This window comes from Cupressus sempervirens, chromosome 3 (genome assembly GCF_028749045.1).
Source record: "Cupressus sempervirens isolate cs-2001-9-10 chromosome 3, ASM2874904v1, whole genome shotgun sequence".
In the NCBI taxonomy this organism is placed as follows: domain Eukaryota; kingdom Viridiplantae; phylum Streptophyta; class Pinopsida; order Cupressales; family Cupressaceae; genus Cupressus; species Cupressus sempervirens.
The window spans coordinates 639248188-639274523 of record NC_143120.1 but is presented as its reverse complement, the minus strand read 5'-3'; the positions used below and the strand labels follow the sequence as shown (position 1 = coordinate 639274523).

General features: G+C 35.2%; 3 protein-coding genes and 1 long non-coding RNA gene across 5 annotated transcripts in view; 2 read left to right on the top strand and 2 right to left on the bottom strand.

The window, feature by feature from the left end:
- Window positions 1–889: 889 nt before the first annotated feature.
- The window catches only part of LOC149568301 (uncharacterized), a 124218-nt gene continuing 98771 nt past the window's right edge, over window positions 890–26336 (bottom strand). For both annotated transcript variants that reach the window (XM_089821280.1, XM_089821281.1), the window contains exon 3: window positions 890–1119. In XM_089821280.1, coding sequence (XP_089677406.1) covers window positions 1091–1119 — 29 coding nt within the window. In that variant the 3' untranslated portion in view covers window positions 890–1090. The remainder of the gene's footprint in view (window positions 1120–26336) is intronic.
- On the bottom strand, window positions 2088–3212 carry LOC149568304 (laccase-24-like). The gene is made up of 3 exons (XM_089823404.1): window positions 3108–3212; window positions 2553–2943; window positions 2088–2372 (listed from the first exon to the last, which is right to left on the bottom strand). The coding sequence occupies exons 1-3, from the start codon at window positions 3210–3212 to the stop codon at window positions 2209–2211; spliced, it is 660 nt and encodes a 219-aa protein (XP_089679530.1). The 3' UTR covers window positions 2088–2208.
- Window positions 2766–3785, top strand: LOC149568303 (uncharacterized). Its single transcript, XR_016362537.1, has 2 exons — window positions 2766–3470; window positions 3683–3785. It is a non-coding gene; the product is annotated as an uncharacterized LOC149568303 (long non-coding RNA).
- LOC149568302 (uncharacterized) lies at window positions 3871–5335 on the top strand. Its single transcript, XM_089823403.1, has 3 exons — window positions 3871–4606; window positions 4694–4915; window positions 5054–5335. Exons 1-3 carry the CDS (start codon window positions 3938–3940, stop codon window positions 5333–5335), a joined length of 1173 nt encoding a protein of 390 aa, XP_089679529.1. The 5' UTR covers window positions 3871–3937.

The following is a 26336-nucleotide window of genomic DNA, read 5'->3' as shown; positions in this document are numbered from 1 at the left end:
GTCTGCTTCAAAGTTAATTGCAACTGTCCTTAGGGTCTGGACAAAACAAACTGTTCCGCATTTCAAATCCACTAAGTCTTACATCATGAGCCATTTATCCTTTTGGGAATGGGACTGTCGTGGTATAAATACAACAGTATTTAGTCAAGCAAGTAATGATGTTTTTGAAAACCAATCTGGAACAATGTATTGATGTTTTTGAAGACCAATCTGGAACTATACCCTTGCATTACAAAAGTCAATGTGCTCTGCAGATTTTAGAGGTATAGTTCTTGTGCTACTATGACTAATTGACGATCCAAATTGTTAGTCATTTAAGTTTCACAGCTTAAAAGGTGTATTTGTGGTTCATTTTGGAGCTCTCTGGTTTCTACGCTTGAATTGTTGTTATTTTAGAATGAGGATTCACATGAAAAGGCTTATGATGAGGCCAAACTTTTCTGCATGTTCTGCATTGATTTACTACCCTATGTGAGCGATCAAATCACTTAATCTATTGCTCCCAAAACATCAGAGCTGAATAATTAATTATTTATACTTTTACAATTGACAGCAACAAATCTTCAGTATTTATGCTCATCTCGAACCACCAAACTTGACTTCGGTAAACCCATTGCCACCTTAGGGTGTGATTGCTAAGGTGGCAATTGCTAGTATTATATATGAGAACAATACATCCATTCATATTTTATTATTCTAACTTCAAAATAATCGAGTTAAACCAGAATGGAGAAGCAACCAATAACAAGATAACGGAATTCTTTTACAAAAATATGATTGTAGCCCAGAATGGAAGAGCAACCAAGAACAAGATAACGGAATTCTTTTACAAAAATATGATTGTAGTGTGGCGATAGCGAATCAAATAACCTTAAAAAGAAGAGAAACATTTATCTTGAAAATCTCCAGAAACAGATGCTAGTATTATATATGAGAACAATACATCCATGCATATTTTATTATTCCAACTTCAAAATAGACGAGTTAAACCAGAATGGAGGAACAACCGATAACAAGATAACGGAATTCTTTTACAAAAAGAAAGAATATTATGAACAATTTTGCAGGTTTGAAGTCTCTCTCATTTAAATCATGATGCAGCGGAATGTGAGATTAGACCTGAAATATCGCCATTGGAAACAATAAATCTGGTTAGAAGGGTGGATTGCCTTTCAATTTAAAATCTATACTGTGCAATTTGAAATAACCTTAAAGAACGGATTACTAGTTATTCTTCATTTTCGAAGGAAATAAACACTTGTGCGTCTTCATTAAATTGAACTTGACTCCACAAAATACAGAGGAAAAGAGTTTGTGAAACGAAAGGCAGGTTTGAAATCTCTCTCACTACTTAAAACGTGTTATGGAGGCAGTAGAATATAACGGATTAGATTTATTTTTGCAACAAGATATGGGCATTGGAAATAAGGAAGAGGAGAGAATGGAAAATGAATTGCCTTTTCAGTTTAAAAGAAACAAAATATTAACAAGATTGGGACGATTTTCTGATCTGTCCGAAACAAGTGGAGAAGACGAACACTTGTTAAAGAAAAGTTGCGAGTTTATTTACCGCAATAAAATTTGTAAGAAATTTTGGAATGAACCTGAAACGGTACAGTACTAATCCTTCTAGTAACTATGAAATAATGCAAAATAAAATTTAAAAGAAGACACAACAATCTTTCTGATATATAGCAAATAGTAGCTACCCAGAATTTTCCTGGTTTAAGAAGATATAAAGAATATTAGGGTCGCCAAAGAAATAGAATTATGTGCAAGGAAAGGCAGAGAGGCCCAAGGAGCAGAGATGAAGAGAAATCTCCTCTCTCTACATTAAAACATATAATTGCAACCACTTCTTTTTCGTAATTCGCATAATTGAGTTGAAAAAAAGAGACAAGATCATAGCAATTAAAGTTGCACAAGGGAGAGTATTCGCAACAATGGTGGTCTTGGTCCTTCCCTCTCCAATCAGCACCACATTAATCTTTTCTTTGCAAAGCCCCGCATTCACATTCTCGTTGTAAATCCCCTGCTTCACAAAGATGACATAAGGCTCCCTGCTGTAGGATGGCGCATTATGGAGAGCCGCTGTGATAGTATTGTAATGCCCACTTCCATCTTGGGCCACGGTCACATTCACATTCACTAGTAGAGCACCAGAATCTTTAATCCGCTCCGGAAATCTTTCCCGAATGCCCTGTTTCGCTACTTCCTGTGGGTGCCGCCTGTGAGATTGCACAAACACTTGCTCACTGGTTTCCTGATCATGAGAGCGGTATAAGTGATAACATTTGGATTTATGTCCATTCCTTTCATTTCAACAAGAACGGACTCGATTCTACGGTGATCACCCAACTTCCCAAGGCTACCTAAAGGTGTGCTGAAGGATACGACATCGAGAAGAATGATCAAGATTTTCATAACAATGTATTCCGATTTTAGATTTCGTTGTGGGTATGATTTTAAAAAATTGAATCGAACTATAATTAGAATTTGCAAATACAAAGATCATGCCACAAATTTAGATAAAAAAAAAAGATATATCTTACCAGGATTGTCAGCTACAAATCTGATAGCAGCCCATCCATTGACAGGAACATTGACGGTATTGCGCATGACAGGATCCACAAGATTGAATTTTTTAGGATCTTTCTTGGGATTATAGTTGCCGAATCCCGTTCCCACAATGTAAAAATCATTCCCATGCAAATGAATCGGATGGCTCTCGGCGGTGAAGATATTAGTCCCCTGAAGAATCACCTGAACTACAGAGTTGTATCTGAGCACTTTCACTTTGGTGGTTTTCACGGGGGCCCAGAGAAGCAAGATACCTAAAGTTGCGAATTGACTGTTGTGGAAGCAGATATCACGAGGAGTGTCTGGGCAGGTGGGGTGAAAGCAAAGACAGGAGAAGTGTATGAACGCGTATGGAAACGAGTTCTTCAATCTTTAAAGATATGCAGTTTCAGTTTGGGAATCTATGTAAGATTTTCCAACTAGATACTGCATTATTTTTGACAGTAAAAAGATTGAGGGATAAACAGGGTATAAATGCTCCTCTAACATATCCATCCTTCGGTATCTACGCAAAATTAAGTCCCTACATTAATATTTCTCAGCCCCTCCGAGAATTTAAATGCGCGGAATTGAATGAAATTAAAGAGGACAGGTGTCCTAATTTGCATTGAAGACAGCTGCAACGGCTTCATAAAATTACAGGATATATAGATCAGTATGCAATGAGATTTCCGTATGCATACGAACAATTTAGCTATCCTTCTCCTGAAACTAACCGTTCATCCTCTCACAGGTTCAAGGCAAGGGTCGCATTTACATAAACAAAATGAATGCGATTACCCTGAGGCACGTGGTTTGCATAGTTTTTCTTTTATGCATGGGAGTCCTGCATCCGAGGGACATGCAGGAGAAGCAGAATATCAGCGCTTCCATTTTATCCGAATGTTCTGGTGCATATCTCCTCACTCTAGTTTTTACTTTGTGCCTTTTACTTCTCATTATTCCAATTCTTGCTTCATTGTCGTGCTTCTCAACCTGGTACCCTCTTTAACTGTTGCCGAGATGTTTGAAACCCCCAATTTTTCTTCACCTGCATCGCCATACTCTTTCAGCTTTGTATTCTTAAATTTCCCGATGTTTATACGTTTACTGGTTTGAGCAGGATCCAAGCCGCCCCTGTCGTCCATGTGGAGCAGCGATGCGAGCAAGAGTGTGAAGCTCTGCCTGGAATTCACCGTCATTAGGGTCCTCCTGTGCTGTCTGGTACTATAATGCCATCTTTCAAATCTAACGGCCGAGGCTGTAACCATTCATTTTTGGTGTGAATGTGTTCGACTATGCTTTTTATAATTCAGTTTACTTCCGGCTTGAAAATGACACGGATTATTTTTTACAGGTGATTGCTAGTGTTGCAGCGATGCGGAGGTTATTTCCATTGAAACGGGTCTCTGCATACAACAATATCAGTAATAATTTACCCTGCCAGAGGGTTGATAAGGATGGGCCGCCCTGTTTGGAGAAGGGAAGCAATAGCTCGAAGGAGAATTTGCTTGAAAAGCAGTTGATGGCAGATAATTCTTCTGCTATTCCAAAGGAAACTATCTCTGAGGGAGGGGATTCCAAGCGTTCATCTCCACATTTGAAGCGGTCATCTCCCCATTCAGTACGCCATCACAGAGAAAGTCATTCATCAACCACTTCCATCTTTTCCAGCAACAAGAGAGAAACATCTTCAGCAACTGAATCGCTAAGGTTGATCGAAGAAGAGATGGAATGTCGAACAAAGATACTGGAGAGTGAGAAGAATGATCTGCAGCAGACATTAGAAGAGGAGATAGATAGGCGGTCAAATGAATGGGCTTCTATGCTGGGAAAAATTAGGTCGGAGGAGAGGAAGATGAGAAAGAGGATCCAAGATCTGGCTGAGCAAAATGTACAATTGCAAAAAGAAGTTTCATCTTGGAAGAATAGTGTGTGGATGCAAGAAGAAATCTTGAAAGAAAATTCTCATATATCCTATGATGAGTCCCTCAAGCAACATGCAGCAAATCCAGAGGCATATCAACAAGAACAACAGCATATAGAGGTAACTAATGTTATTTATTTTGCTATTTTAGGGAGTGTTCATTAACATGGTTTTGTGATCAACCATTATTCTTCATTGCTATTTTAGAGTGAGGAGGTTTTCAAACAACTAAAGCAAGAACTTAAAGCCAAAACTTTATTGGTCAAGCTTCTACGGGAGAAATTATGTTCCAATGTGGCTGATGTAGAACAAACTGAGGAGAAAGTTGCAACTTTTGAAAGGAGTCAAGAGGTTTTGAGGAGTAACATTGAAAGACTACAGGCTAGGCTCACTTTCTCAAACCAGAAAGAGAAAGATTTGGAGGTTCTGGTATGTGTTGTCATGCTTTCAATTGTTTATATTTAGGATGTCAAACAGTTTGTTAAATGGAAGATTAACTTACTTTTGAAGAGCATTATATTTAGTTCAGATTATGAGCACTAATGCTGTGATATATTTTATCTACAGCTTGGAGGGAAGGAAAATACCATAAAATGTTTACAGATTGACTTAGAAGAATGTCAGAAAGAACTGACGTTGTTAAGAGCAGAGATACCCAAAGTTTTAGAAGAAAGGAATGAATTTCAGCAAGATGCAGAACAACTTACCTTGCAAAACATTAAACTCATCGCTGAAGTTGGAACACTTAAGCTCAAAGTAAACAAACTAGATGAAGATGTATTAGTTAGGGAGGGACAGTTGTCGATTTTGCAAGAATGCCTAAGGGAAAAGTTCTGTAAAGAACTGTAGCATTGTCTGGGTTCATTCCTTTTCCACTGACATGTAATTTTCAACATTCTTGGTGGTTGTATTTTAGTTCTCACATTTGTAATATAGCTGATTGTAGTTTCTAAGCAAATTTAGCAAGAACTCCTTCGATGTATAGTTAATCTCTATTTTAAATGTATTAATTTGAAGAAAATATTAGAGACATTATGATACATTAATATTAATAATGATTATAGGAAGACTTCAAGTTTCTGTAATATGTTAAAGGAAAGGTCTCTATAGCTGTATCTCTCTCTATCTATAGCTAATATTTTATTGTGCTGAGAGGCATTCTACAGCGGTATATGTGTTGAACAACCCATCTACAGAAAAGCTCACAAATGGTAAATTAAAACTAGTGCTACCCCAAATTTCTGGGATTGGTAGATCAGGGGACGAGTTTTTGGGATGACAACTTTTTTGTGCAATTTTGGGGACAGCTATATAACAATAAGGAAATCAAATTAAAATATGTAGAAAAATTTAGAGATTCATAAAGAATTGACAAAGCATGCTCTTATAATGTTGATTTTCTGGAATAGATTGTGTAGAGATTTTTCATCAACACAATCTATTCCAGAAAATCAACATTATAAATCATGGATTGTGGAAATCTGATTGCATTAAAGCATGCTCTTATACATAATAGAAACTTAAAATATAAGAATTAGCAAAATTCATTTTTTCAAATTTCTCTTACTTTGTTCAACTGTTAACAATTGGTGGTGGGATATGTTTTGTCCCACATTCGCCATGTGACCCCTACTATAGTGAATTAAAAAAATAATCCATTGGGCTAACATAAACCAAAGCCGCCAGGTTTTGTGAGTGAAGGCCATCGGTGTTGTGTAGAATGAACTGCCAGTGTGATTTGTTCAGCTACTAGTTGAGTGTCTGTCGGTTGTATTAGTCGGATTAAATGGAATATGCGAATAGGAAAAAAGAATATTCCCTGCAAATATTCCTTGCGGGAGCTAGGGTTTCACCACCCGGTTCTTGCAAAATTTTTTCCTCTCTAGGCTTGTGAGGCTAAAAATATTTTGTGAAAATAGAAATTTGAGAATGCCGAGAAAAAGATTAATAGATCCGAAAAATAATTAAGCAGATTTGAAAAAGATCATATTGTACTTGCAAATCGGGCCTTTGGGTGCCGGTTTGCAAATTTTTTTGGCCTCAAAAATTGACTATGGCCTAATATTATATTGAATTCAATTGTATAGTACACTAGAGGTGCCTGTATATAAAGGCCTCTATGATGAATCTAAAATGCCTAGGAGTTAGCAACATGATAAGTCTTACAACCAGGCACATGTCCACTAGGTGTGGGTTATCCTCCATTAAGCATAGGAGTTAGTGCGATGATGAGAGGATAAGCCTACAAAGGTGTAGTATATACAATTATGTTATAGACACCATGTGTTAAAATAATAGTGCAAACAACTATGTTGTCTCCATGACGGCTCAATTGTTTATGCAAACTCTAGTGTTGTAGACACCATGTGCTAAATTGGAGTTTCTTACTCCTGTGTTGTCAATAAGACAACTCATATGAGTACAAAAACTCTTAGGTGTCTAACCTAAGAAATAATTAAATAATGCATTTATCTAAGTAAACTTAAGTAAAGCATAAATAATAATTATTTACACTATATCTTCCACAATTCAATTTTCCTTTCTCTTATGGTTCTCCCCCTTTCTCTTGTTACATTACTCCCCCCTCCCCCAACCTTTATTATTCAACTTTTTTTTATTGTATTTTCAGTATTCTCCCCCTTGCATTCCCATGTTCCCCCCCTTGTATTTATTCTTTGTATTTTCCCCCTTTTTGGCATGAAGGAAAAAAGGGTATACAAGGATTAAGCTCCACATTTTACATAAATTCTCTCCCCCTTAGGTACATTATCCTAACAAAGTGTATGGGGGTTGTAGTGGCTTATAGATTCTCAAATATTTCCTTGTATCAATCTCTTATTGTGTTTTATTGTTTCTCCCATGACTTCTTCAGGTGAGTAAAAGTGAGTATTGCACTCTTGAGCTTGACCAATTTTTGATCAATTGCTCCTTTTTTCCTTTATCAATGGCTTGGCTAATTGAGCTTTTGCATCTGTTAGATGTTTACTAATGATCCCTACTAGTGGAGATAAGAAACGTTGAAGTTCCATCAATTGAAAAACATTCTTTTCTTCTTATTCTCTTAATTGATGTACCAAATACATGGTACACTAAATATTTGTTGTTTTCTATGAGGCTGATGCTATTAATGGATTGTAAGATTGATTGGATTCATCAATATCCTATTGAGCTTTCTCTCTTATCTTCTCATGATCCCTAGTTAAGGTGTGTGATGTGCATGAATTTTGAATACATGGATTATATCTTTTAATGCATCTAACATTTCATATTTCAATGATGTTAGTTCCCCTTTCATGTCTTCAACAAGACTTATTTATTTTGACAAGTTTTTCATTAGAACCATTTATTCAAAAACTTATTTTATCTTCTCAGCCTTTTAATAGATATGATTGATTTTCTTTTGACTTGACTTATCAAATCATATTCTTTCTTGAATCGGGATTCGGGTGCGTTCTACTAAACTATGTCTCCAGACTTGACCAATGTGCTCTCCCTTTCATGTCTCTTGCTAGACAATTTCTTTATTTTGTATTTCTTCTTCTTCTTCTTGGGTGGCCTGTCCCGTTGTATCTTTTGGTGTATCCATTACATGCATTTTTTGTTCTTCATCTACAACACCCATCTTTTGACCATTTTCTTTTGTCTTTTCTCCTTCCTTTTTATCTCTATGTACTTTATGTGAAATAATGGTCACAATTTGACCTTTCTTATTTTCTACATCCTTTGAACTTAAGTCCATCATCAAGACATCAATAATCTTTGGATGAATTTCATTAGCATGTATGCCATCTTTTTGTTGTTATTTCATCTCTAGTTGTGTTGTTTTGGATTGTTCCAACTGAACTTCTCCACTCTCCTTGGGTTCCATGTTCAAATCTTGACTCATTTAAGTCCTTTTCTTATTTTGTGCAGCAACCTATTCTACTGACAACTTTCATGAACCCTTTGGTTTTGTTTCCTTTGCTGATTTTTTCTCCTTTGGCTTCTCCTATGTTAGTTATTTTTCATCATTCTTCATCATCAAGATTTTTCCCTATTTAGTGTAAACTTTTGACCAAAAACTTCTTTGCATTATAAAATGCTTCTTTCTTTATACCTATTGTTATTAGTGCTACATTAACAAACATGTAAAAATCCTTTTTGCATGAGTTCAATAATGTGTTTCTCTCATCATCATCCAAATCAGTTCTTATTTTGGCTAAAGCATCATCTAGCATATTCTTTCACTCAAGTATTCCTTTTGACCACATTTCTCCTACCATTGCATAAACTTCACTGGGCACCAGTGTTTCGATGGACTCTGGTGTTCTATTGAACGGTCTTAAACTTACTAATGCATCATTTACAATTTTATTCTTATTTTCTTTGATGAACTTAAAAAACTAATTTTCAATGTATTATAATTGTCATTATTCTCCATATCATCAATAATATTCTTAAATTTAAGTTTCTTACCATCTTTCGGTGATTTGAGACTCTCTATCTCTATTTCCTCTTCAAGTTTTTCTTCCTTCAGTGAAGTTGGAGGTTTCTTCTTGTCCTTCTATCAGGTTTTCGTCTTGTACATTTCTACCATTGGATATTTTATAGTAGCAGGAATCTTCTTCTTGGTGGCTTTGTTCTCCAGTTCTAGCTTAGGTGAAGAATATCCTCTATGAGTTTCATCGCCTTCTTCCAATATGTCTTCTTTGATTTGTTTCATTGTTTGACTTATGCTCTTCTTTTTCTTCTACCTCTTCTCCTCTGCAATTACTTCTTGTTGCTCAATTAGCTCCTTTATTTTCTTCTTAGATATGCCAAACCTTTGTTATTTCTAGTTAATTAGCATTGTTAGTAGCTGATCAGTATGCTTTCTTTTTTATTCTTCATCAACTTAATAACACAATTTGGTCAACCAATGAGCTTTTGTTTGAACCATTTTTAATATACACATGCCTATGCTTTCCAAGAAATAAATTTATCTTTTGTAAGCCATAATCAAGTTTAAGGGTATTCTCCTTCTATGCATCTCTTACAATTTTTTTTTGATATACGTTTCAAGTTGATCAAGGGTATCATTGACCAACCTACTATACATATTAGTGTTTTGTGATGCAATGCCATTCTTTTACTTCCACTAAAATTTTACAAATCCAAGAAATTCAACTTTGAAATAAAAGAATATACAAACTAATATGTCACCATATTTGAATGTGTGCACTACTCTCCCTCTTAATATTTTTTAGATCCTCCATCATCTGTATATATAACAACCCACTTAGGTTAAGTGAGGTGTTTTTAGTGATTATTTGGTGCACCCCATACATCACTCCACTTTGCATGTCGTTGACCCATCTCAATTGATATAGTTAGTGAGAAATCGCCATTGTTGCAAATTCAACCTTTTTATTTGTGATGTATTTCAATGAACACATCCTATTATTATGATGATATCCAATCAATTTTTCCACTTCTACTAGATCCTATTTCTTGATAGTCAAATATGTTTTGGTTTTGCTAAACCCTATGACCCTTTCAATCACCTACATTGTGATGTGTTAGGGTTTTTAACTCATATCTACTCACTGTGTACCCTTCTAAGATCAAACCTGACCCACTCATCCTTGAAACAATTTGCGATGTCCACTACATGAGCTATGATTATTTCTTCCAGATCTTCAAAACCTAGGTTTATTGTGTCAAGAAAAAACTCCTCATACTTCAAATGGATTTCCTTGTCCCCCAACTCGATTGTCTTTTCCTTTAGATAGTTGCTTACATATTCAACCATTAATACATTGCCTGAGAGTTAGGATAGGGATTCCATCATACCTTTATCATCTGCACTCTTATCTATTGGTTCATAGACTGGCATATCATTCTCTTTTCCATATACTAGTTATACATCATATACTTTGGAATATTGTTCCTCTGCCATTGGTAAATCGATACACTGATATGATTCCTTTTACACACTTGACTACACTTATTTGGTTCTAATGTTTTTGATTAAGGAAAACAGGTTTTGAAGGGTGCCTAAAACCCTTTAAAAATTAAAAGATATTCATTGAAGCCCAAACTAGAGAGAACAACAGCCCAAGGTGAAACAGGTCACCAACCAAGACAACGTGACCATGGTAGCATCATAGATAACACAATACACTACAACCACAAAAATAGGTTTTGACTAGACACTCGAAACCCTATGGTGAAAAGGGGAAAAGATAATAAATCTCTACCCATGTCAAACTACAAAGAACTATAGGACAAAAAAGCCAATAGAGCCAAAAATAGGACAGCCACATCAGGCTTTCCCTTTTGGTCCCATCTTTTGAGAATACAATGCCATATCAAAAGAGGAAGTGGAGGGCTTGACCTTTTTTCCTTTTACCGTGGTCCATCCATCCTCCACCAAACTAGTAGCCTTCTACCACACAAAGTTAGCAACACTACAACCAACCCCCAAAACCTCCAAAGTTGAGGAAAAAAACCTCAGCAGAAGAAGGGACAACAATATCCAAATACAGACTAGCAACAACCTGAGAAGGAGTCATAGGAGGAGCCACCATCAAATTTCCAATAACAAGGATAACAATGTCCAGAGATGGACCAACAATAGCCTAAGAAGGAGCCACAGGAAGAGCCATCGTCAAATCACTAGTAACAAAATTTGAAAGAGGGTGAATAGATGAGGTCACCACCATTGGGGCAATAGATAGGCTACCAGAGACAACAATCAAATCCTCCACCAAAGTATCTTGAGAAGAGTCACCATCCCCTGTAGAAGGGACCTTCTAGACCGTGTAGTGATCATCTAAGACCCTCTTCCACCAAGAAGGGGACTTTTTTGGTCTAGATTTATCAAAGGAGCAACTGGTAGCAAGGTGGCTTGTCTTGTGGCATTTCCTGCAATGAAAGGGCAAACCCTCATAATCAAGATGTTGAATCCAAGATCCAAGAGGAGAGGCCAACTTAATCATTTTGGGGAGTCCCTTAGAAATGTCGATCTCAATCAAAATGTCAGCATACATCATCCAAAACACATTGGATGAAGCCGTATCAACCATCAAGAAGTCTCCAAGGGCTTCCCCCACCACCTCTAGGACAAAATCTACCCAAAGGTGAAGGGAGAGATTCGAAAATCTAACCCACAGAGGGGTCTTATTAAAAGATTATGTCAATGGGTCAAAATCCTTATACCGAGGTATAATTTGGTTCTAATGTTTCTTATCACTCTCTTGCTCAGATTTGCATGAAAATCACACTTTTGATAGCTAGGGCTTTGCAAATATGAAAAGCTCTTGAGTTCTCAGATTTACAAAGTAATATCTATTGTTCAATGTGCCTATATATAGATCCAGCGTAAAAAGTAACATTGAGATTTTAATAGTAACCACAACTCTCACCTACCTCTTCCTTTGTACAATAAATGCCTTCTGACCACATGTCCAATGGTAAAGTTTTAGTGTTATTCTTTTCTTGTCCAAGTAATGTTGAGATTTTAATTGTAACCACAACTCTTACCTACCTCTACCTCTATTCAAAAAATGCTTTATGATCACACATCCAATGATCAAATTTTAGTGTTATTCTTTTCTTGTCTTCACAAGAAAAGCATGACCATCTCTCATTATTCCAAGAAACCACTCTTCATAACATACTAGTTTACATGTGAGGATTGGTACAAGACTTAAGTTTCTCATGCAACCCTTTAAGACTTTCAAGTTTAACCTAATTGGGAAGTCTCACCATTCACCAATGAGTTCACAACCTCTCTAGGTTCGATCTCAGCTTCTTCCTCTTTCATCTAGGTCCAAACCTTCACAAATTCCTTGCTGACTTTTGCAATAGAAATGTTTTTTTCTTTTCCTTTCTCGCTATTATGTTATTGGTCCAACAATTTTTGGCAATATGACCAATCTTATGACATATGTAGCATGACATGACTATATTTTTCCATGGTCCAGTATTGTTGCTATAGCCCATCGTTATATTTTAGTGGGATGCATAGTGACCATAATTTCTATAGGTAGAGAGAACCTATCATACACACTTGTTATTTTATTTCTTCTCCCCATCCTTGGAGATGACAGTTTCATTCGATATTTTTATCCATAGTCCTTGGATTTATGACCATACCTATTACAATGGTAATAATAACCTTCCACTCTTGCCTCATTTACAAGATCTATGCACTCATGTGCACGGTGTCCACACCGATGACAAATATTGTAGTAGCCTCTATAGGTATGTTGAATATTGGGTACTGTTTGCTTGTACCAAATTTTTTTTGACATGCATTATACTTTACCACAATAATAAAAAGTAAGTTTTTTAATGAATATCTTTCTTTGGTGTCTTCTTATTATTTATTGTGTTTTAGTCTTTTATTCCTAAAATCTCTCCTTTCTCTGTTGTGTTGATTCCTTTGAATCCTAAACTAGTTGAGCTTGCAGTTTTTCTTGAGATATAAGTTTCTCTTCTAGTTTCCTTGTGCTTTCATTGGATTTTATTACTCCTTTTTTTCCTCTATGATGTTTTTTAACTCATCCATCAGTTAATGAATGTACTTTTCCACCCGCTTCCCTTCTTCATTCAAAACTTCTAAGTATTCATTCTTTTCATGACAGTGTTCTTGTAAGACGTCATTTTCTTTCTTGATGTATCAATGTTCTTCTTTCATCATGGATATTTCTTCTTCTTTTTCTTTCACTAAATCTTCAACTTGTTGCTTCACTTCTTGAGCTATTTTCAGTTCTTCATAGGCTTGATCTCTTGCAAGGATGTCATTCCTTTCTCGTCCTGTGCTTCACTCATTCTTACCACTAAATTTTCTTGTTCCTTTTTCATTGTCATGATGATAAAGATTGTAGTAGCCTCTATAGGTATGTTGAAAAATTGATACTATTTTCCCATGCCAACAAAATTTTGACATGTATTCAACTTTACCACAATAATAAAAAGTAGGCTTGTTGAATGAACTATATTTCTTTGGTGTCTTATTATTATTTATTGTGTTTGAGTCTTTTATTCCTAAAATATCTCCTTTCTCTATTGTGTTGATTCCTTCAAATCCTAGACTAGTTGAGCTTGAGATTTACCCTTGAGATTTATGTTTCTCTTCTAGTTTCCTTTTGCTTTCATTGGATTTCATGAATCTTTTTTCCCCTCTTTGATGTTCTTCAACTCATCCATTAGTTGATGTATTTACTTTTCCACTTGTTTCCATTCTTCATTTAGGACCTCTAACTATAGTTTTTTCATGAAAGTGTTCTTGTAAGACGCCATTTTCTTGTTTTCTATATCAATTTTATTCTTCCATCATGAATATTTCTTCTTCTTTTTCTTTGAGTAAATCTTTAGCATATTACTTCTCTTCTTGAGCTATTTTTAGTTCTTCATAATCTTTGTCTCTTGCAAGGATGTCATTCCTTTCTCATCCCATGCTTCACTCATTCTTATTGCTGAATGTTGTTGTTCCTTTTTAATTGTCCTAATAGTTCTTGTTAACTTTCCATGCTTAGCCATGATTTTTGAGATTGCATCCTCTTATTATTCATAACCACTTTTCTCTTCAATTTTCTTTATTAGTACTTGGCTTTCATCTATCTTCTTCACTAGTTTCTTTGTTTTTACTCGGGATTCTCTCAACTTGTCTCATATTTTTTATTAATAATTATTTATATCATACATTTTTTTTTTGAATAAAAGGGTAAAAACTTTATTGAAGATTAGAAAACAACATTACAAAAATAGCAAGGGATTGAGGTCCTGAGTAAAAGCAAAAGCATCAGACCATCAACATCAATTGTCACCATTCTCAGCCTTATCTTCATCAAGAATATTCATTAAATCTAGGCAAATCCCTTGGGGAACCAATTCCCACTCCTCAATTCTCCATCCCTCAGCATGCTCTGAAGCCCATTTTGCAAAACAATCAATTTCCATTCTCTTGGGATATGAACAAATGTCACCATTTCCATCAAAGAACTTACCCGTAAAATTTGTTGCACAACCCTAGCCAACTGCCAACTAACATTAGCCACTTTCTGTTCAATAAGGAAATTGATCAAAACCTGCAAATCAGATTCACAAACTATTCTCCACCACCCCAAAGCATGAGCTCTCTCTAGAGCGACTAGAATAGCCAACCCTTCCACCAAGTTGATGGTCTGTATTCCTTCATATATCGAAAAGAAGAAGATCATTGAGCCCAAGGAATCCCTACCAATCCCACTAGTACCAGCTGGGCCCGAATTTTCCTTTGAAGAACCATCAGTGTTGATCTTCAAAATGCCATAAGGAGTAGGTTGTCATTTACCATTCCTATCAATTTTTTGTTTCTCTCGACACCTTCTCTTAGCCCTAGTCAAGATCAAGCGAGAGCCCATAATCCCCAATCTTTCCACCAACTCCGTATCCCTTTTCCACAAAGGGAATTCCACTTCGCATCTGGCTCCCATTGTCTCTTGAACCATACTCAATAAACTCTTCCAAATTTGTTGCACTAATCTTTGTTCTCCCTGAAAAATCCTTTGATTGCATTCTAGCCAAATCTACCACAATAAGAAGATAGGTCCCAAAACCATACCTCTTGCAAAAAGGGTACCACAGAAGGAGGTTGACTCATCCTGTACCAAAACTCGATCAAGGAAGAAGCATGAACACAAGGCATTGTCCAAACATCCCACCAAAAATGCCAAAGTTGTAGGGCAAAGGAGTAATGAAAGAACAAATGGGTAGAGCCCTCCCTAATAGCCCGACACATAACACAAATAGAAGGACCGAGGAAACCTCTCTTCTGAATATTATCCCAAGTCAAACACTTATTGTAGGCCAACATCCAAGCAAAACAATTACATTTTGGCCAAGAAAGCTTGTTCCATACCTTCTTCCATCACTGAATTTTAGGCTCTACCAACTTCTCAAATAATAACCTATTATAGCTAGAGGCTACAATATAGATCCCATAGGGTTGGGGGACCAGGCCAGCACATCATCTTCCCAGAGAGAGCAACATCTTATACTGGAAAGGATATTTTGCAGCACAACACATTCCTCCTGCAAACCTACAACTGACCACTCATTTGGGGACTTCCATCTAGCCAACACTAGCTAACCACAGGGGACAAAAGATTTGAAATCACTAACCCGTGACCAACCAGCCTCTAGGAATCTTTAATAGAGAGCCAATAAGTTGGGAAACTAAGAGATAATGGGAGGAAAACCATCCCAAGAATTAGACCAGAATTGGGCCTTTGACCCCCTCTTACAAATCCAAAATAATCCATCTTTAATAAGCATAGCACCTTTCTTAAGAGCATCCCATATCATAGATCCCTTACCAACAAGGGGATACCTAGAAATCTCAAATTGAGAAATCCCTAGGAGATACTTCTATGAGAGAACCTTGGCCCAACTCTTACCCCGCTCATTACACCACCTCCAGTAAAGTTTAGCAGCCAAAGCCTCCCCAGTCATAGTTGACTGCCTCAGACCTAGTCCACCATATTATTTCAGATTACAAACCACTTCCCATCTTACCAAACTCTGTTTGGAGTACTCCAAGCATCCAGCCCATAAAAATTGTCTCACCATAGAATCAAGATCTTTTAGGAAGCCCATAGGGGCAACTTGCAGCATGCATCTATAAATGGGCAAAGCCTGCACAACTGACCTAATTAAGTGGACACGACTAGCAAAGGATAGCCAACGATGAGTCCAATGGTTAACTTTCACCCTAAAATTATCCAAAATTGTCTACCAAGACTCCTTGTGAGGTCTCCTCACCGAGATGGGAATGCCAAGATAAGTCAATGGGAGGTTGCTGATCTAAAATCTCAGAGTACGAGAAATCCTTTGCTGAATAGGATCCAAAGTGTTAAAAAAGAAGATGGAAAATTTTCCTTCATTAATTTGCTACCCAAAAGCAACCAAGTAAGAATCCAATACCCTTCACAAATTAGAGGCCTCCATCATTGTAGCCATCCCCATCAAAGCAGTATCATCCACAAATTGCAAATGAGTTTGTGGAGGTAATGTGCCACCCCATCTCCAACCTTGAATGAAACCATCCTCCACATTTTGTTTAATCCATCTGCACAAGCCTTCAACCAAAAGAATAAAAAAATAAGGGGAAAGAGGATCTCCTTGATGAAGCCCCCTAGAAGCCCCAAAATGCTCAGAATGGCTCCCATTAATAAGCACCAAAAAGGAAATTGAAGTTATACAACTCCAAACCCACTGAATCCATTCTTTCGCAAAGCCAAAAGCACTAAGAATCTACTGGAGGAAGGACCACCTCACTCTGTCATAAGCCTTATCCATGTCTAGCTTGATAAACATTGCTTTTTCATTTGAGTTAGCCATAGAATGGATGACCTCAATTGCAATTACAATTCCATCGAAAATTTGCCTACCCGCAACAAAACCACTTTGCTCTTCAAAGATCAAATCTACAAGCCCCTTCTTCAACCTGCACACAATAATTTTAGCAATAATTTTATAGATAACATTGCATAAAGATATGGGCCAAAATTGGCTTAACTTATCAGCCCCCTCATTCTTGGGAATAAGAGCAAGAAATGTAGCATTTAGAGGCCTTAACATCTGCCTATTGTGTTAAGACTCATGAACCACTGCCAGGAGATCAAGTTTGATGATATCTGAGAATTCTTCAAAAAACTCAATTGGGAAGTTAGCTAGACTGGCGCTTTCCCTTTCTTCATATTAAAAAAAACCCCTTCAAGCTCTTCAAGCAAGATATCCCTCATGAGTTGTTGATTCAGATCTCTAGACATAAGAGAAGGGATACAAGAAAGAATATGCAATTCCTCAAGAGACCCCCCTTGCGAGTCCTCTTGAAAGAGAGATTCAAAGTATTGCATTTCCTCCCTAGACATTTCTAGAAAGGAAGAAAGATGGTCCCCCCTATCATTCACCAAACCAAGGATAGAGTTACCATGGTGCCTGGCTTTCACAGAGTTGAAGAAAAAAGCTATATTTTTGTCCCCTTTCTAAAGCCACTCAATTCACACCTTTTGTTTCCAATACAATTCCTCATGGATTTCCCACTCTTCCAACAATTTCATAGCTCAGGCCTCATCTTGAAGTAGTTCATCTGTTACCCCATCCTCCCTTATCCTTCTTGTGACACCATCTAGATCTACCTGGGTCAATGCCTTTGCATGGAAGACATTCCCATAGTGCAAAGGATTCCACCATTTGAGCTCAAATTTAACATACTAAAGTAGCTTAGAAAAGACATATATTGAAGTGTCATAAGTTGGTCTACCTGTCTTCCACCAATCAGAAACCAAGTCATTCAAGGACGAGTCCCGTAACCACATAATTTGGAACCTAAAACAAGGTTTTTGAAGCATTTGAGCTGACTCTATAGAAAGTTTAATAGGCCAATGGTCTGAACCTCTCCAATCCAAGATTTCAAAGCAAGAAGTCCACATTCGTCCAATCCAGTAACAAGAAACCAAAAATTGATCTAACCTTTCTGCAATACAAAACTCTCCAACCCATCAGTTGTTCCAGGTGAACTTACCATTGTTAGGCTTGATATCCACAAGAATTAGAGCATTGATATTGTCTTGAAACAGTAGTGTAGAAGGATCTAATCTTCTAGTTCTACCACACTTCTCAACTAACTCACAAATATCATTGAAATCTCTAGCCAATATCCAAGGATGAAAAGGCAACATGCTACTGATCAACCTGATGTGGGACCACAAAACGTGTTTACCTTGAAGATAAATAGGAGCATAATTATTGGAAAATAATATGATGTCCCCTATCTCTAGGCAAGGAGCAATAAAGACATAGATGCTTTAGAGGAAATCCACCAAAGAGGCTAGATTTTTCAAGGATTCCATAAACATGCCAAATCCCTGGAAGCTCCTAGAGCTGCAATGCATTGACACTCTCCACTTCTCCACAACCTAGGCATCAAACTTTTCATACTCTCAACAAATAACTTAGTTTCCAACAAGAAAACAACATTAGGACCTTGCCTTCTAACTAACTCATGAACTGCTTTTTGTTTAGAGCCGTTGTTCAAGCCCCGTACATTCCATGACAGAACAATCATTTCAAGGGGCTTGAAAAAATAGAATCCAAAGGTTTAATTGCCCCTGACTCCACCAAATTTTCACCAGATAATTTAATCTTTTCCATATCCTTGTTCCTACCAGGTTTAACAAATTTCTTTGCCCCACCCTTCTTTGTATCTTTTGCAAAATGCCCAATTTGGGAGGAGGCTTAGTCTTCGTTGCCAAGTCTGAGCCATTGTTTTGCTCAATAGACAGGGAATCTACTCCAGTTGTAGTAACAATGGCCAAGGGTTCCTACACCTTAGAAACCCCCTATACTAATCCACTACTAGTTGTTGACAATCATCCCCAAGTGGATCCATTGAAGAATCAAGAACAAGATCCTCTTGAGCTAAGCCCACCGGCCCTTGATCCAAGTTGATCAAACCTGGGTTAACTTCATGTTGGCTGAACTCATCCAAAATCTGAAATCTATTGAAGGTACCATCATCATGCCTTTCTTTAAAAGACTTCTTTTGGCCCCTATTTCAATTGTGATCCTTGACCAGAGCTAATCCATCAGAAGTACCTACCTCATCAGGTGAAATATGCTTCCCTTTATCTATCTCAGGAGGGTTTCTCACAAGTTCTGAAGTTTGGGATTCCTGAGGCATGTACCTTGGGCATCACCTCTACAAATGACCATATTCTCAACATAGCCAACAATGAAAAGGAAGAGTTTCATAGTCCAAATGTTGCATCTAAGAATAAGAACCTGCACACATCTCTATTGCATCTGGTAAAGGCCTACTTAGATCAATTTCAACACAAATGTGTGTAAAAGTCATTATCTTTTTATTGAAGGTCTGGAATGAAGTCCCTACAGGATTTCCAAGCACTAAGGCCAAAAGGTGTAGTACGTCCTCTCAGCTGCATTCCATAGGGAACCTCGGCAAGTGAACCCACACTAGGACACGATTTGGAAGCTCCTCTGCAAGATTGAAACTAGCATGCCATGGCTTTATAAACAACCCAACCTTATTTATGAAAATAAGGGCCTCCCTCAAATACCCAATTGTGATCTACTATGCAATTAAAAGTAACCATGAAATAGCTATTAGCCAACAACATTATTTCCATTTCCCCTTCCGGTTCCCAAGTCCTTCGAGCCCAAACCTCCAAAAATTGCAAGGAGACCCTCATTCCCAAAAACTTACAATATAAGGAGTGTTGTGAATAGTACTCCACATCTTCAACACTCATTTCAACTAGAATAACAGTTTTGGCCTCTCCTTGCACCTCTCAAGACATCCATTAGTCTTCAAAATCCTTGAGCCATTCGATAACCCCACATTAGCAGTTCCAAATTTTGAGACAAACAGATTGTTGTCAAAGGTCTTCATCCCTTGATTTGAAAACTTAGGGCCTAAAGCTGCTTGAAAATCCATTTGAGGGCTCCTCGCAGCTGTCTCACCTTGGCATCATCCATATTTTGACTACCAAAGAATGGGAAAAGGAGTCCTCCCCCACCCTAAATCTAATATCCTCCTAGTTTCAAACCCACACCAGTGATCCTCCCATTCCTCATAGGGGAGAATAGACCCAGGTTGCAACCAAGCAGATCTACCAAAAGCAATCCTGACTTCCCACATGCAACATTGAAATAAGCACACACAGTAAGCCACCCGCTCACAGCTCAACCTCCAAAAAAATGGCCCAGTACACGAACCTGTAGGAAGAGCCACCCACTCCACACCCTACAACCACCAAGCTCCCACCTTCGCAATGCTAAGAAGAAACTAGACAAAGCTAGGGCACTAGTGCCCTAGCTCAAACAATGGCTCGATCGCTTGTTGCTCGCCATTATCCTTCCCCCAAGGAGTGAAAGTTTCAACATTTATATCATACATATTCATTAATTTTGAATTTTGAATTTTAAATTTGAACAAATATATCAATTTTTTAAAAAAATTAATAATAAATATATTTTAAAAGATTTTCTAAATGAAAATATATTCTTATCAAATTAGACTCAAAAGCATCTTTTTTTATTTACAAATAAAGAAATGAGATAATATATGACACCATTATTTCTTAAAAGAAATAATTCTTTATTTAAGTTATATGTTTAATTAATTTTGAATAAAATTTCAATAAAAGAAATATTGGAGATAATTGATAACATTTACTAATTTAAAATCTAATATTTTTCACAATAAGTCATTAAGAATACTGGCATTGAAATTGGTATTGTAGGCCATGCTTATTCTAATTGAATAAAATTTATATTTTAACAAAACATTCCTTCAACAATAAAAAATAAAAAATACAACTATGTTATGCTTAAAAAATTGAAAATTATTAAAATTGTCACGATTTATTAATATTCAACTATAAATTACTATTTCATAAAAATAAAAAATATCTAAAAATAATAATTAATATCATATTAAGAAACTAATAAAATATTTCTCATATAACTATTGTATCTTAATTTTTAATAAAATTAATTCATATACCTCAACAAAATCTGACATCATATTTAATCTTAAAAATTTAGATATATCTATAACAAACTTAAGAACTAAGCTATCATTAAAAAATTAAAAAATAAGATAAAGATCAAATGCACTCCCCCAGAAAATATTTAGAAAGAATAAGTTAATAGTCAATGATCAAGACTACACAAATTCGTAAATAAAATTAGTAAATTTTATCTCTCTAGCTAATATGCCAAGATGTTAATGAAAAATATAGAAAATTTAATAGAATAAAATATATAAATATTATATTTAATTTAATATTTCTATGGATTTTTTTATGCATGTTTTGCATTCTTCGCTTTCACTTAAAAAAAGATTTACTTTTGACTTTTCTAACATCTCTTTCATTTCAATGTTTGGTCAAGTATTTTTTTTTCTCACATCCAAAAATTATATAAGTTATTAATTTTAATATATTGTGGTAATAGCAAGAAATTTTCGTTATAAATATTTAAATAATTATTATTTATAAATTAGAATTAATTTAATTGATAACTTTTAGTTTTATTTGGTATAAAATTAATGTTTAGGTTCAAAACATCTACAAAGAATGCATAAAATAAATATTTTATGAATAGATTATATGCATGAGATAGTTTTTATTGGTAGTAAGTTATATAATAGAAAGTGAATATTTAGTAATTTCTAAAAACTAACAATCAAAAAATTGATACAATTGTACTAATAATAGATTATAAAAAATTTAATAAAATAAAATATATAAATAATTTACTTAATTTAATAATTATATGATGAAAAATATAATACATATATTAAATTATATTTCATATATCAAATTAAAATATTTTTTAGTCTATCATTTTAGAGGAAAGAGTAATGTTTTTGTCACACACATCAACAATTGACATACCCTCGAACCATGTCAACATAAAATTTGAAAGTATATTTTATAATTTGCATGAGATCATTTCCTCTTCATTTTTATTTTCTCCTTTTGTAGACAATAATTTTGAGGGTTTTACTTTTTTTTAATAATACATTAAGAAAAAAACTTACAACACAGTCAAAAATATTAAAATATTTTCTAATGTTCTTTGTTGAATTTTATTCTTTCTAGCTTTCATATTCTTATTTTTCCTTGTTTCATTTCTTACTTTTCTATCTTTCCTTATTTCATTTTCTTACTCTATGTTCTTTAAAAAATATTATTTATATATTTTTTACCCTTTTTACAATTTCTTTTGATAGGGGCCAACAACTAATATATAAGAAATTTTATCCATTTCAATAATTTCTTTGTCACCCTTTAAGCACGAGTAATTACCTAAATTGAAGTGGGATGCAAGAGGTGTACTAACTAGCTTGGCATCCTTCATATTGAACATGTCAAGGACTTTCTCAATATATTTTTCTTGTGACACCATGTTACCTTGATATTTTTACCAAGTTAAAAGAAAGTTTAATTAAAGAATGAGAGTAAAATTGAAATGCTTAACTTGTACTAAAACATTCTCTCTCCACGTACTAAAAACCTTCTCTCGTTCTCTCGCTCTATCAACCTTAACTTTTGGAAAGTTAAGGTTAGAAAGTTAGAGTTTGCAAGTTGGAATCAATGCTTTGTCTTATGTCTTCTCTTTCCCCAACCTTAACTTTTTCTTTAACCGTAACTTGAACTTTCCAACCCAAACTCCAAGTTTTAAAACAAGTGCCACTTAATGGCTTGTATTTGTCGAAAGTTGTAATAGTTTAAGATTAAACATTTAATAGTTAGAAAATAGTGAGTTGAGGTAAGTTATAATAGTTTAAGAATAAAAATTTAATAGTCAACTATAATTATGTTAATATAATTTAATCAATATTTATTTAAGATTAGAAAAACTATCTTCATACATATTTAAATATTTGAAAATAATAATTTCTATAAAAAAAATTGTAATTAAAAAATATATATCATATCAGTGTCATCTTCTTCTTTTTTATCTGTAAATGACCTAAGCCTTGATTATAATAATAAATAATAGAACAACAGAGTATCTCCATTCAAACAGGCACTGGTAGGAAAGAATGGAGAAGAAAACCTCCAGTCTTGCCCGGGATCGCAGTCCTTTATTATTACATTATTAAAAGGGGCAATACCCCAATTATCATTTTCCAAATTTTATTATCATTTCAAGGAGAAGGACATGAGTCCTCTTCTGAATTAATAGTCTTGATGATTCCTCAATCAATCAATCATAATCCTTTATCCAAGGTGAATGGATCGAACAGAGCTTTAAACTAGTAGTAGATGCCTCTTTTAAGTTATGTTGTATGAGATGCTATCTCCTAACTTCCCTATTACTGAGTAATACAACTTAGAGCAAACATTAGATCTATTAGCTAAAAACAGTTGAGATCTAGAATTATTAGTAGGATATTGTTGATATACTTGGGATATCCATGAGAGACATAAGTGTTGAAATTAATCCACTTAGTAGTTGTACTCTCTTCATTTGACATCATCTTTATTTCTAATGTGAGTTAATCCTAAGTTACCTTAATCAAAATCAAGAGATAAACACATTAACTTAAAACTAGTTATTGATTCAAACTTTCCTATATACAATAAGCTACCTACCCTTACGAATTAAGTATTGTCATTATAAACATTATATTGAGAAATTATTTTTATTATAATTGCCTCTTTGTATTACTCTTTATGCCATCCTTATTCTCCTACTAGGGTGATTTAGATCATTCCAATTTGCTTAGTCTACCTATCAAAATTAGTTTGTTATCTTCTTGTGTTCACCGTACAATTATCTTGTCTTGACTAAATCAGACCCCAATAATATTGTGCAAATAAAATACATCCTAAACAATATGAGAATAGATACACTAATCCATTCAAAGGAAATAAAAAGATAAATAAAACTCAACACTGTTATAAGACTTCATTTATATTAATTTCATTATGAATTTACAAAAATGGGATTCAGAGGTATCCGAGCTATTAAACATTATAACTAGTCTTACAAACCTTCTTTCTACAAAGGCTGCCAGCATTCCTTTAGACAAGCTATGATTGATGTTAACCTAAATACAATACATAGACTTTATAGACATATCTGCTATCTTTACTTCTATTCTAAGAGAAGAGACTTAAGATACAACCCTTGCTAACCCAAAGTAAGATAGACTAAAAAACTAATGAGACCAAGGCCTACATACCAAAATAAAAGGACTAAGATATTAAACCAAAACATAGAGCTGAGGGAAAAATAGGGGGACCCTCAACCCTATAGCTGGAGATCAAAAACTAGAATCCCAAACAAAGATCATGAGAGCCTCATACTACTATTTCCAAAAAACCATAATGATTTCAGCAATATCCTTGGGATTTTTAGATTGGAAATGTGGTGGGAATTCGAAGGAGCTCTTTTCCTTGCTTGACTTTTCAATGTTGGGGATACAATAGTCCAATGCTTCCAAATTCTCCAGCTCCACACTCATGAAAATATAAGATTTAAAAATGCCCAAATAATTTTTGAGCCATGCCCTGCCTCCATCCTCAATAATCCCTCTCCATCTAAGGAGAAACTGGATGCTAGCGTCCATCTTCGAATTCTAGGTTATAAGTTGCTTGCTCATGAATAACCAGCAAAGGATGTCTTGGGACAATAGCTAGATCGAAACTCCCAGGTGGATGTGCCATATACATTTTTGGAAGGGGAGTTCTAAGCTTCTCATCTAAGCTCATAATGGCTTCTTCCAAACTCACACACCAAACTAGATCGAACACATTTTGACAAAGTCTGACCATAGCCCATTTATCTACTCTGGCTTTGGCCAAACACCCAACAAATGCCCCTATGATATCGCTAGTTGTTCTCCATGAGAAAGCATAATTGAGAATTCCTTCTCCCAGGGCATAGCTCACTACAATTCTCGTCATATCATCCACCAATTTTAATAGATGACTCCATCTCTCAAGTTTTGATTTCCACAAAACGTCATGTGTGCACTTCTAAAACATGAAAAATACAAATATTGGTGTCCATTGCAAGGTAAAAACAAACTAAGCTTCAAAGTGGCAAGAAAAATGGTCTAAACAACACTAAATAAATAGACGAATAATCTAGAAGGACCTAGATACATGTCGGCATCAAAAGATGCCACCATCATGATACCACTTCGAAACAAACCATGATGAGGATAGGAGACACACCATAATTGGAAAGATAGGAAAGAGATAACTAACTTTAGAAGAAAGAAGGGGATACAACGATCATGTTATAGAAACATTGTCTTTTGAGGATGAGCATTCAGTTGATAGTAGAATGTCAAATTAATTATGATAAGCAAAACTACATTCCTAATGAGGAGGTTGTCTAAATTAGTATACCTATTTATCTTCTAATTTAAATTTTGTTGCTGATTTGAATGAACCATACTTACTCTTCATCAACCGTTGTGTTTGTTGAATAAGCATTATTGTATGAATATTCATGGATATAATCTTAGGATATATGAACAAGTCTAAGGATATTGTTATAATATACTAGAGATGCATAAATTATTAAAGAAGAAACCTTAAAATCTAGAAAGTACTACATGGTTGGTCTAGATTGTGATCTAGTTATAGTTCGAGCTACTTTATATTGTCTATTAGATAATCATACAATTAAATATTAAAAAAAGTATTAAGTGCTACAAGCTCCTATAAAGGTTACCAAGCATTGAAGACTAAAGTATTTTCACCATCAACACCCTTATTTTCCAACTCATCTACTTTTTTGTTGGCATCCTAGAAGATATGACAAATCTAAGAATCTACAAAACAGTCCAAAATATCGAGAACTTCTTCTAACTTTGAGTTTAAGACCCAATTAGGTGTCTTTTTTTTCCTAATTTTATTTAATACAATTTGAGAGTCTCCTTCAATGATAATCTTGGATAACCCTAGATTTAGGCTAATTTGGAGTCCTTCTTGTAGGGCTTCTAGTTCTGCCATATTATTAGTCATTGGTTCTATGGATTTAGCCCTTTTGGCAATCCACTCATCTAACTCATTAGTAATGATACAACCTATCCTTGCATATCCAAGATTGCCTCTTGAAGCTCTGTCAAAGTTTAACTTGGCCCACCTAGACAGTGGAGGGGTCCATATGCAATTCCCCCTTGCCTCTTTATTTTCTTTTTATAAAGAAGTGGAGGATTAATAAGGTTTGTCCATTTATTTTTAATAGATCCATCCCTGCTCAAGAATGATCCTTCTTCTTTCTAGGAATTTCTAAAGTGAGAGTTTAAAGTCTCAACTATACATGCTTCTATTTTTTTTTCAATCTC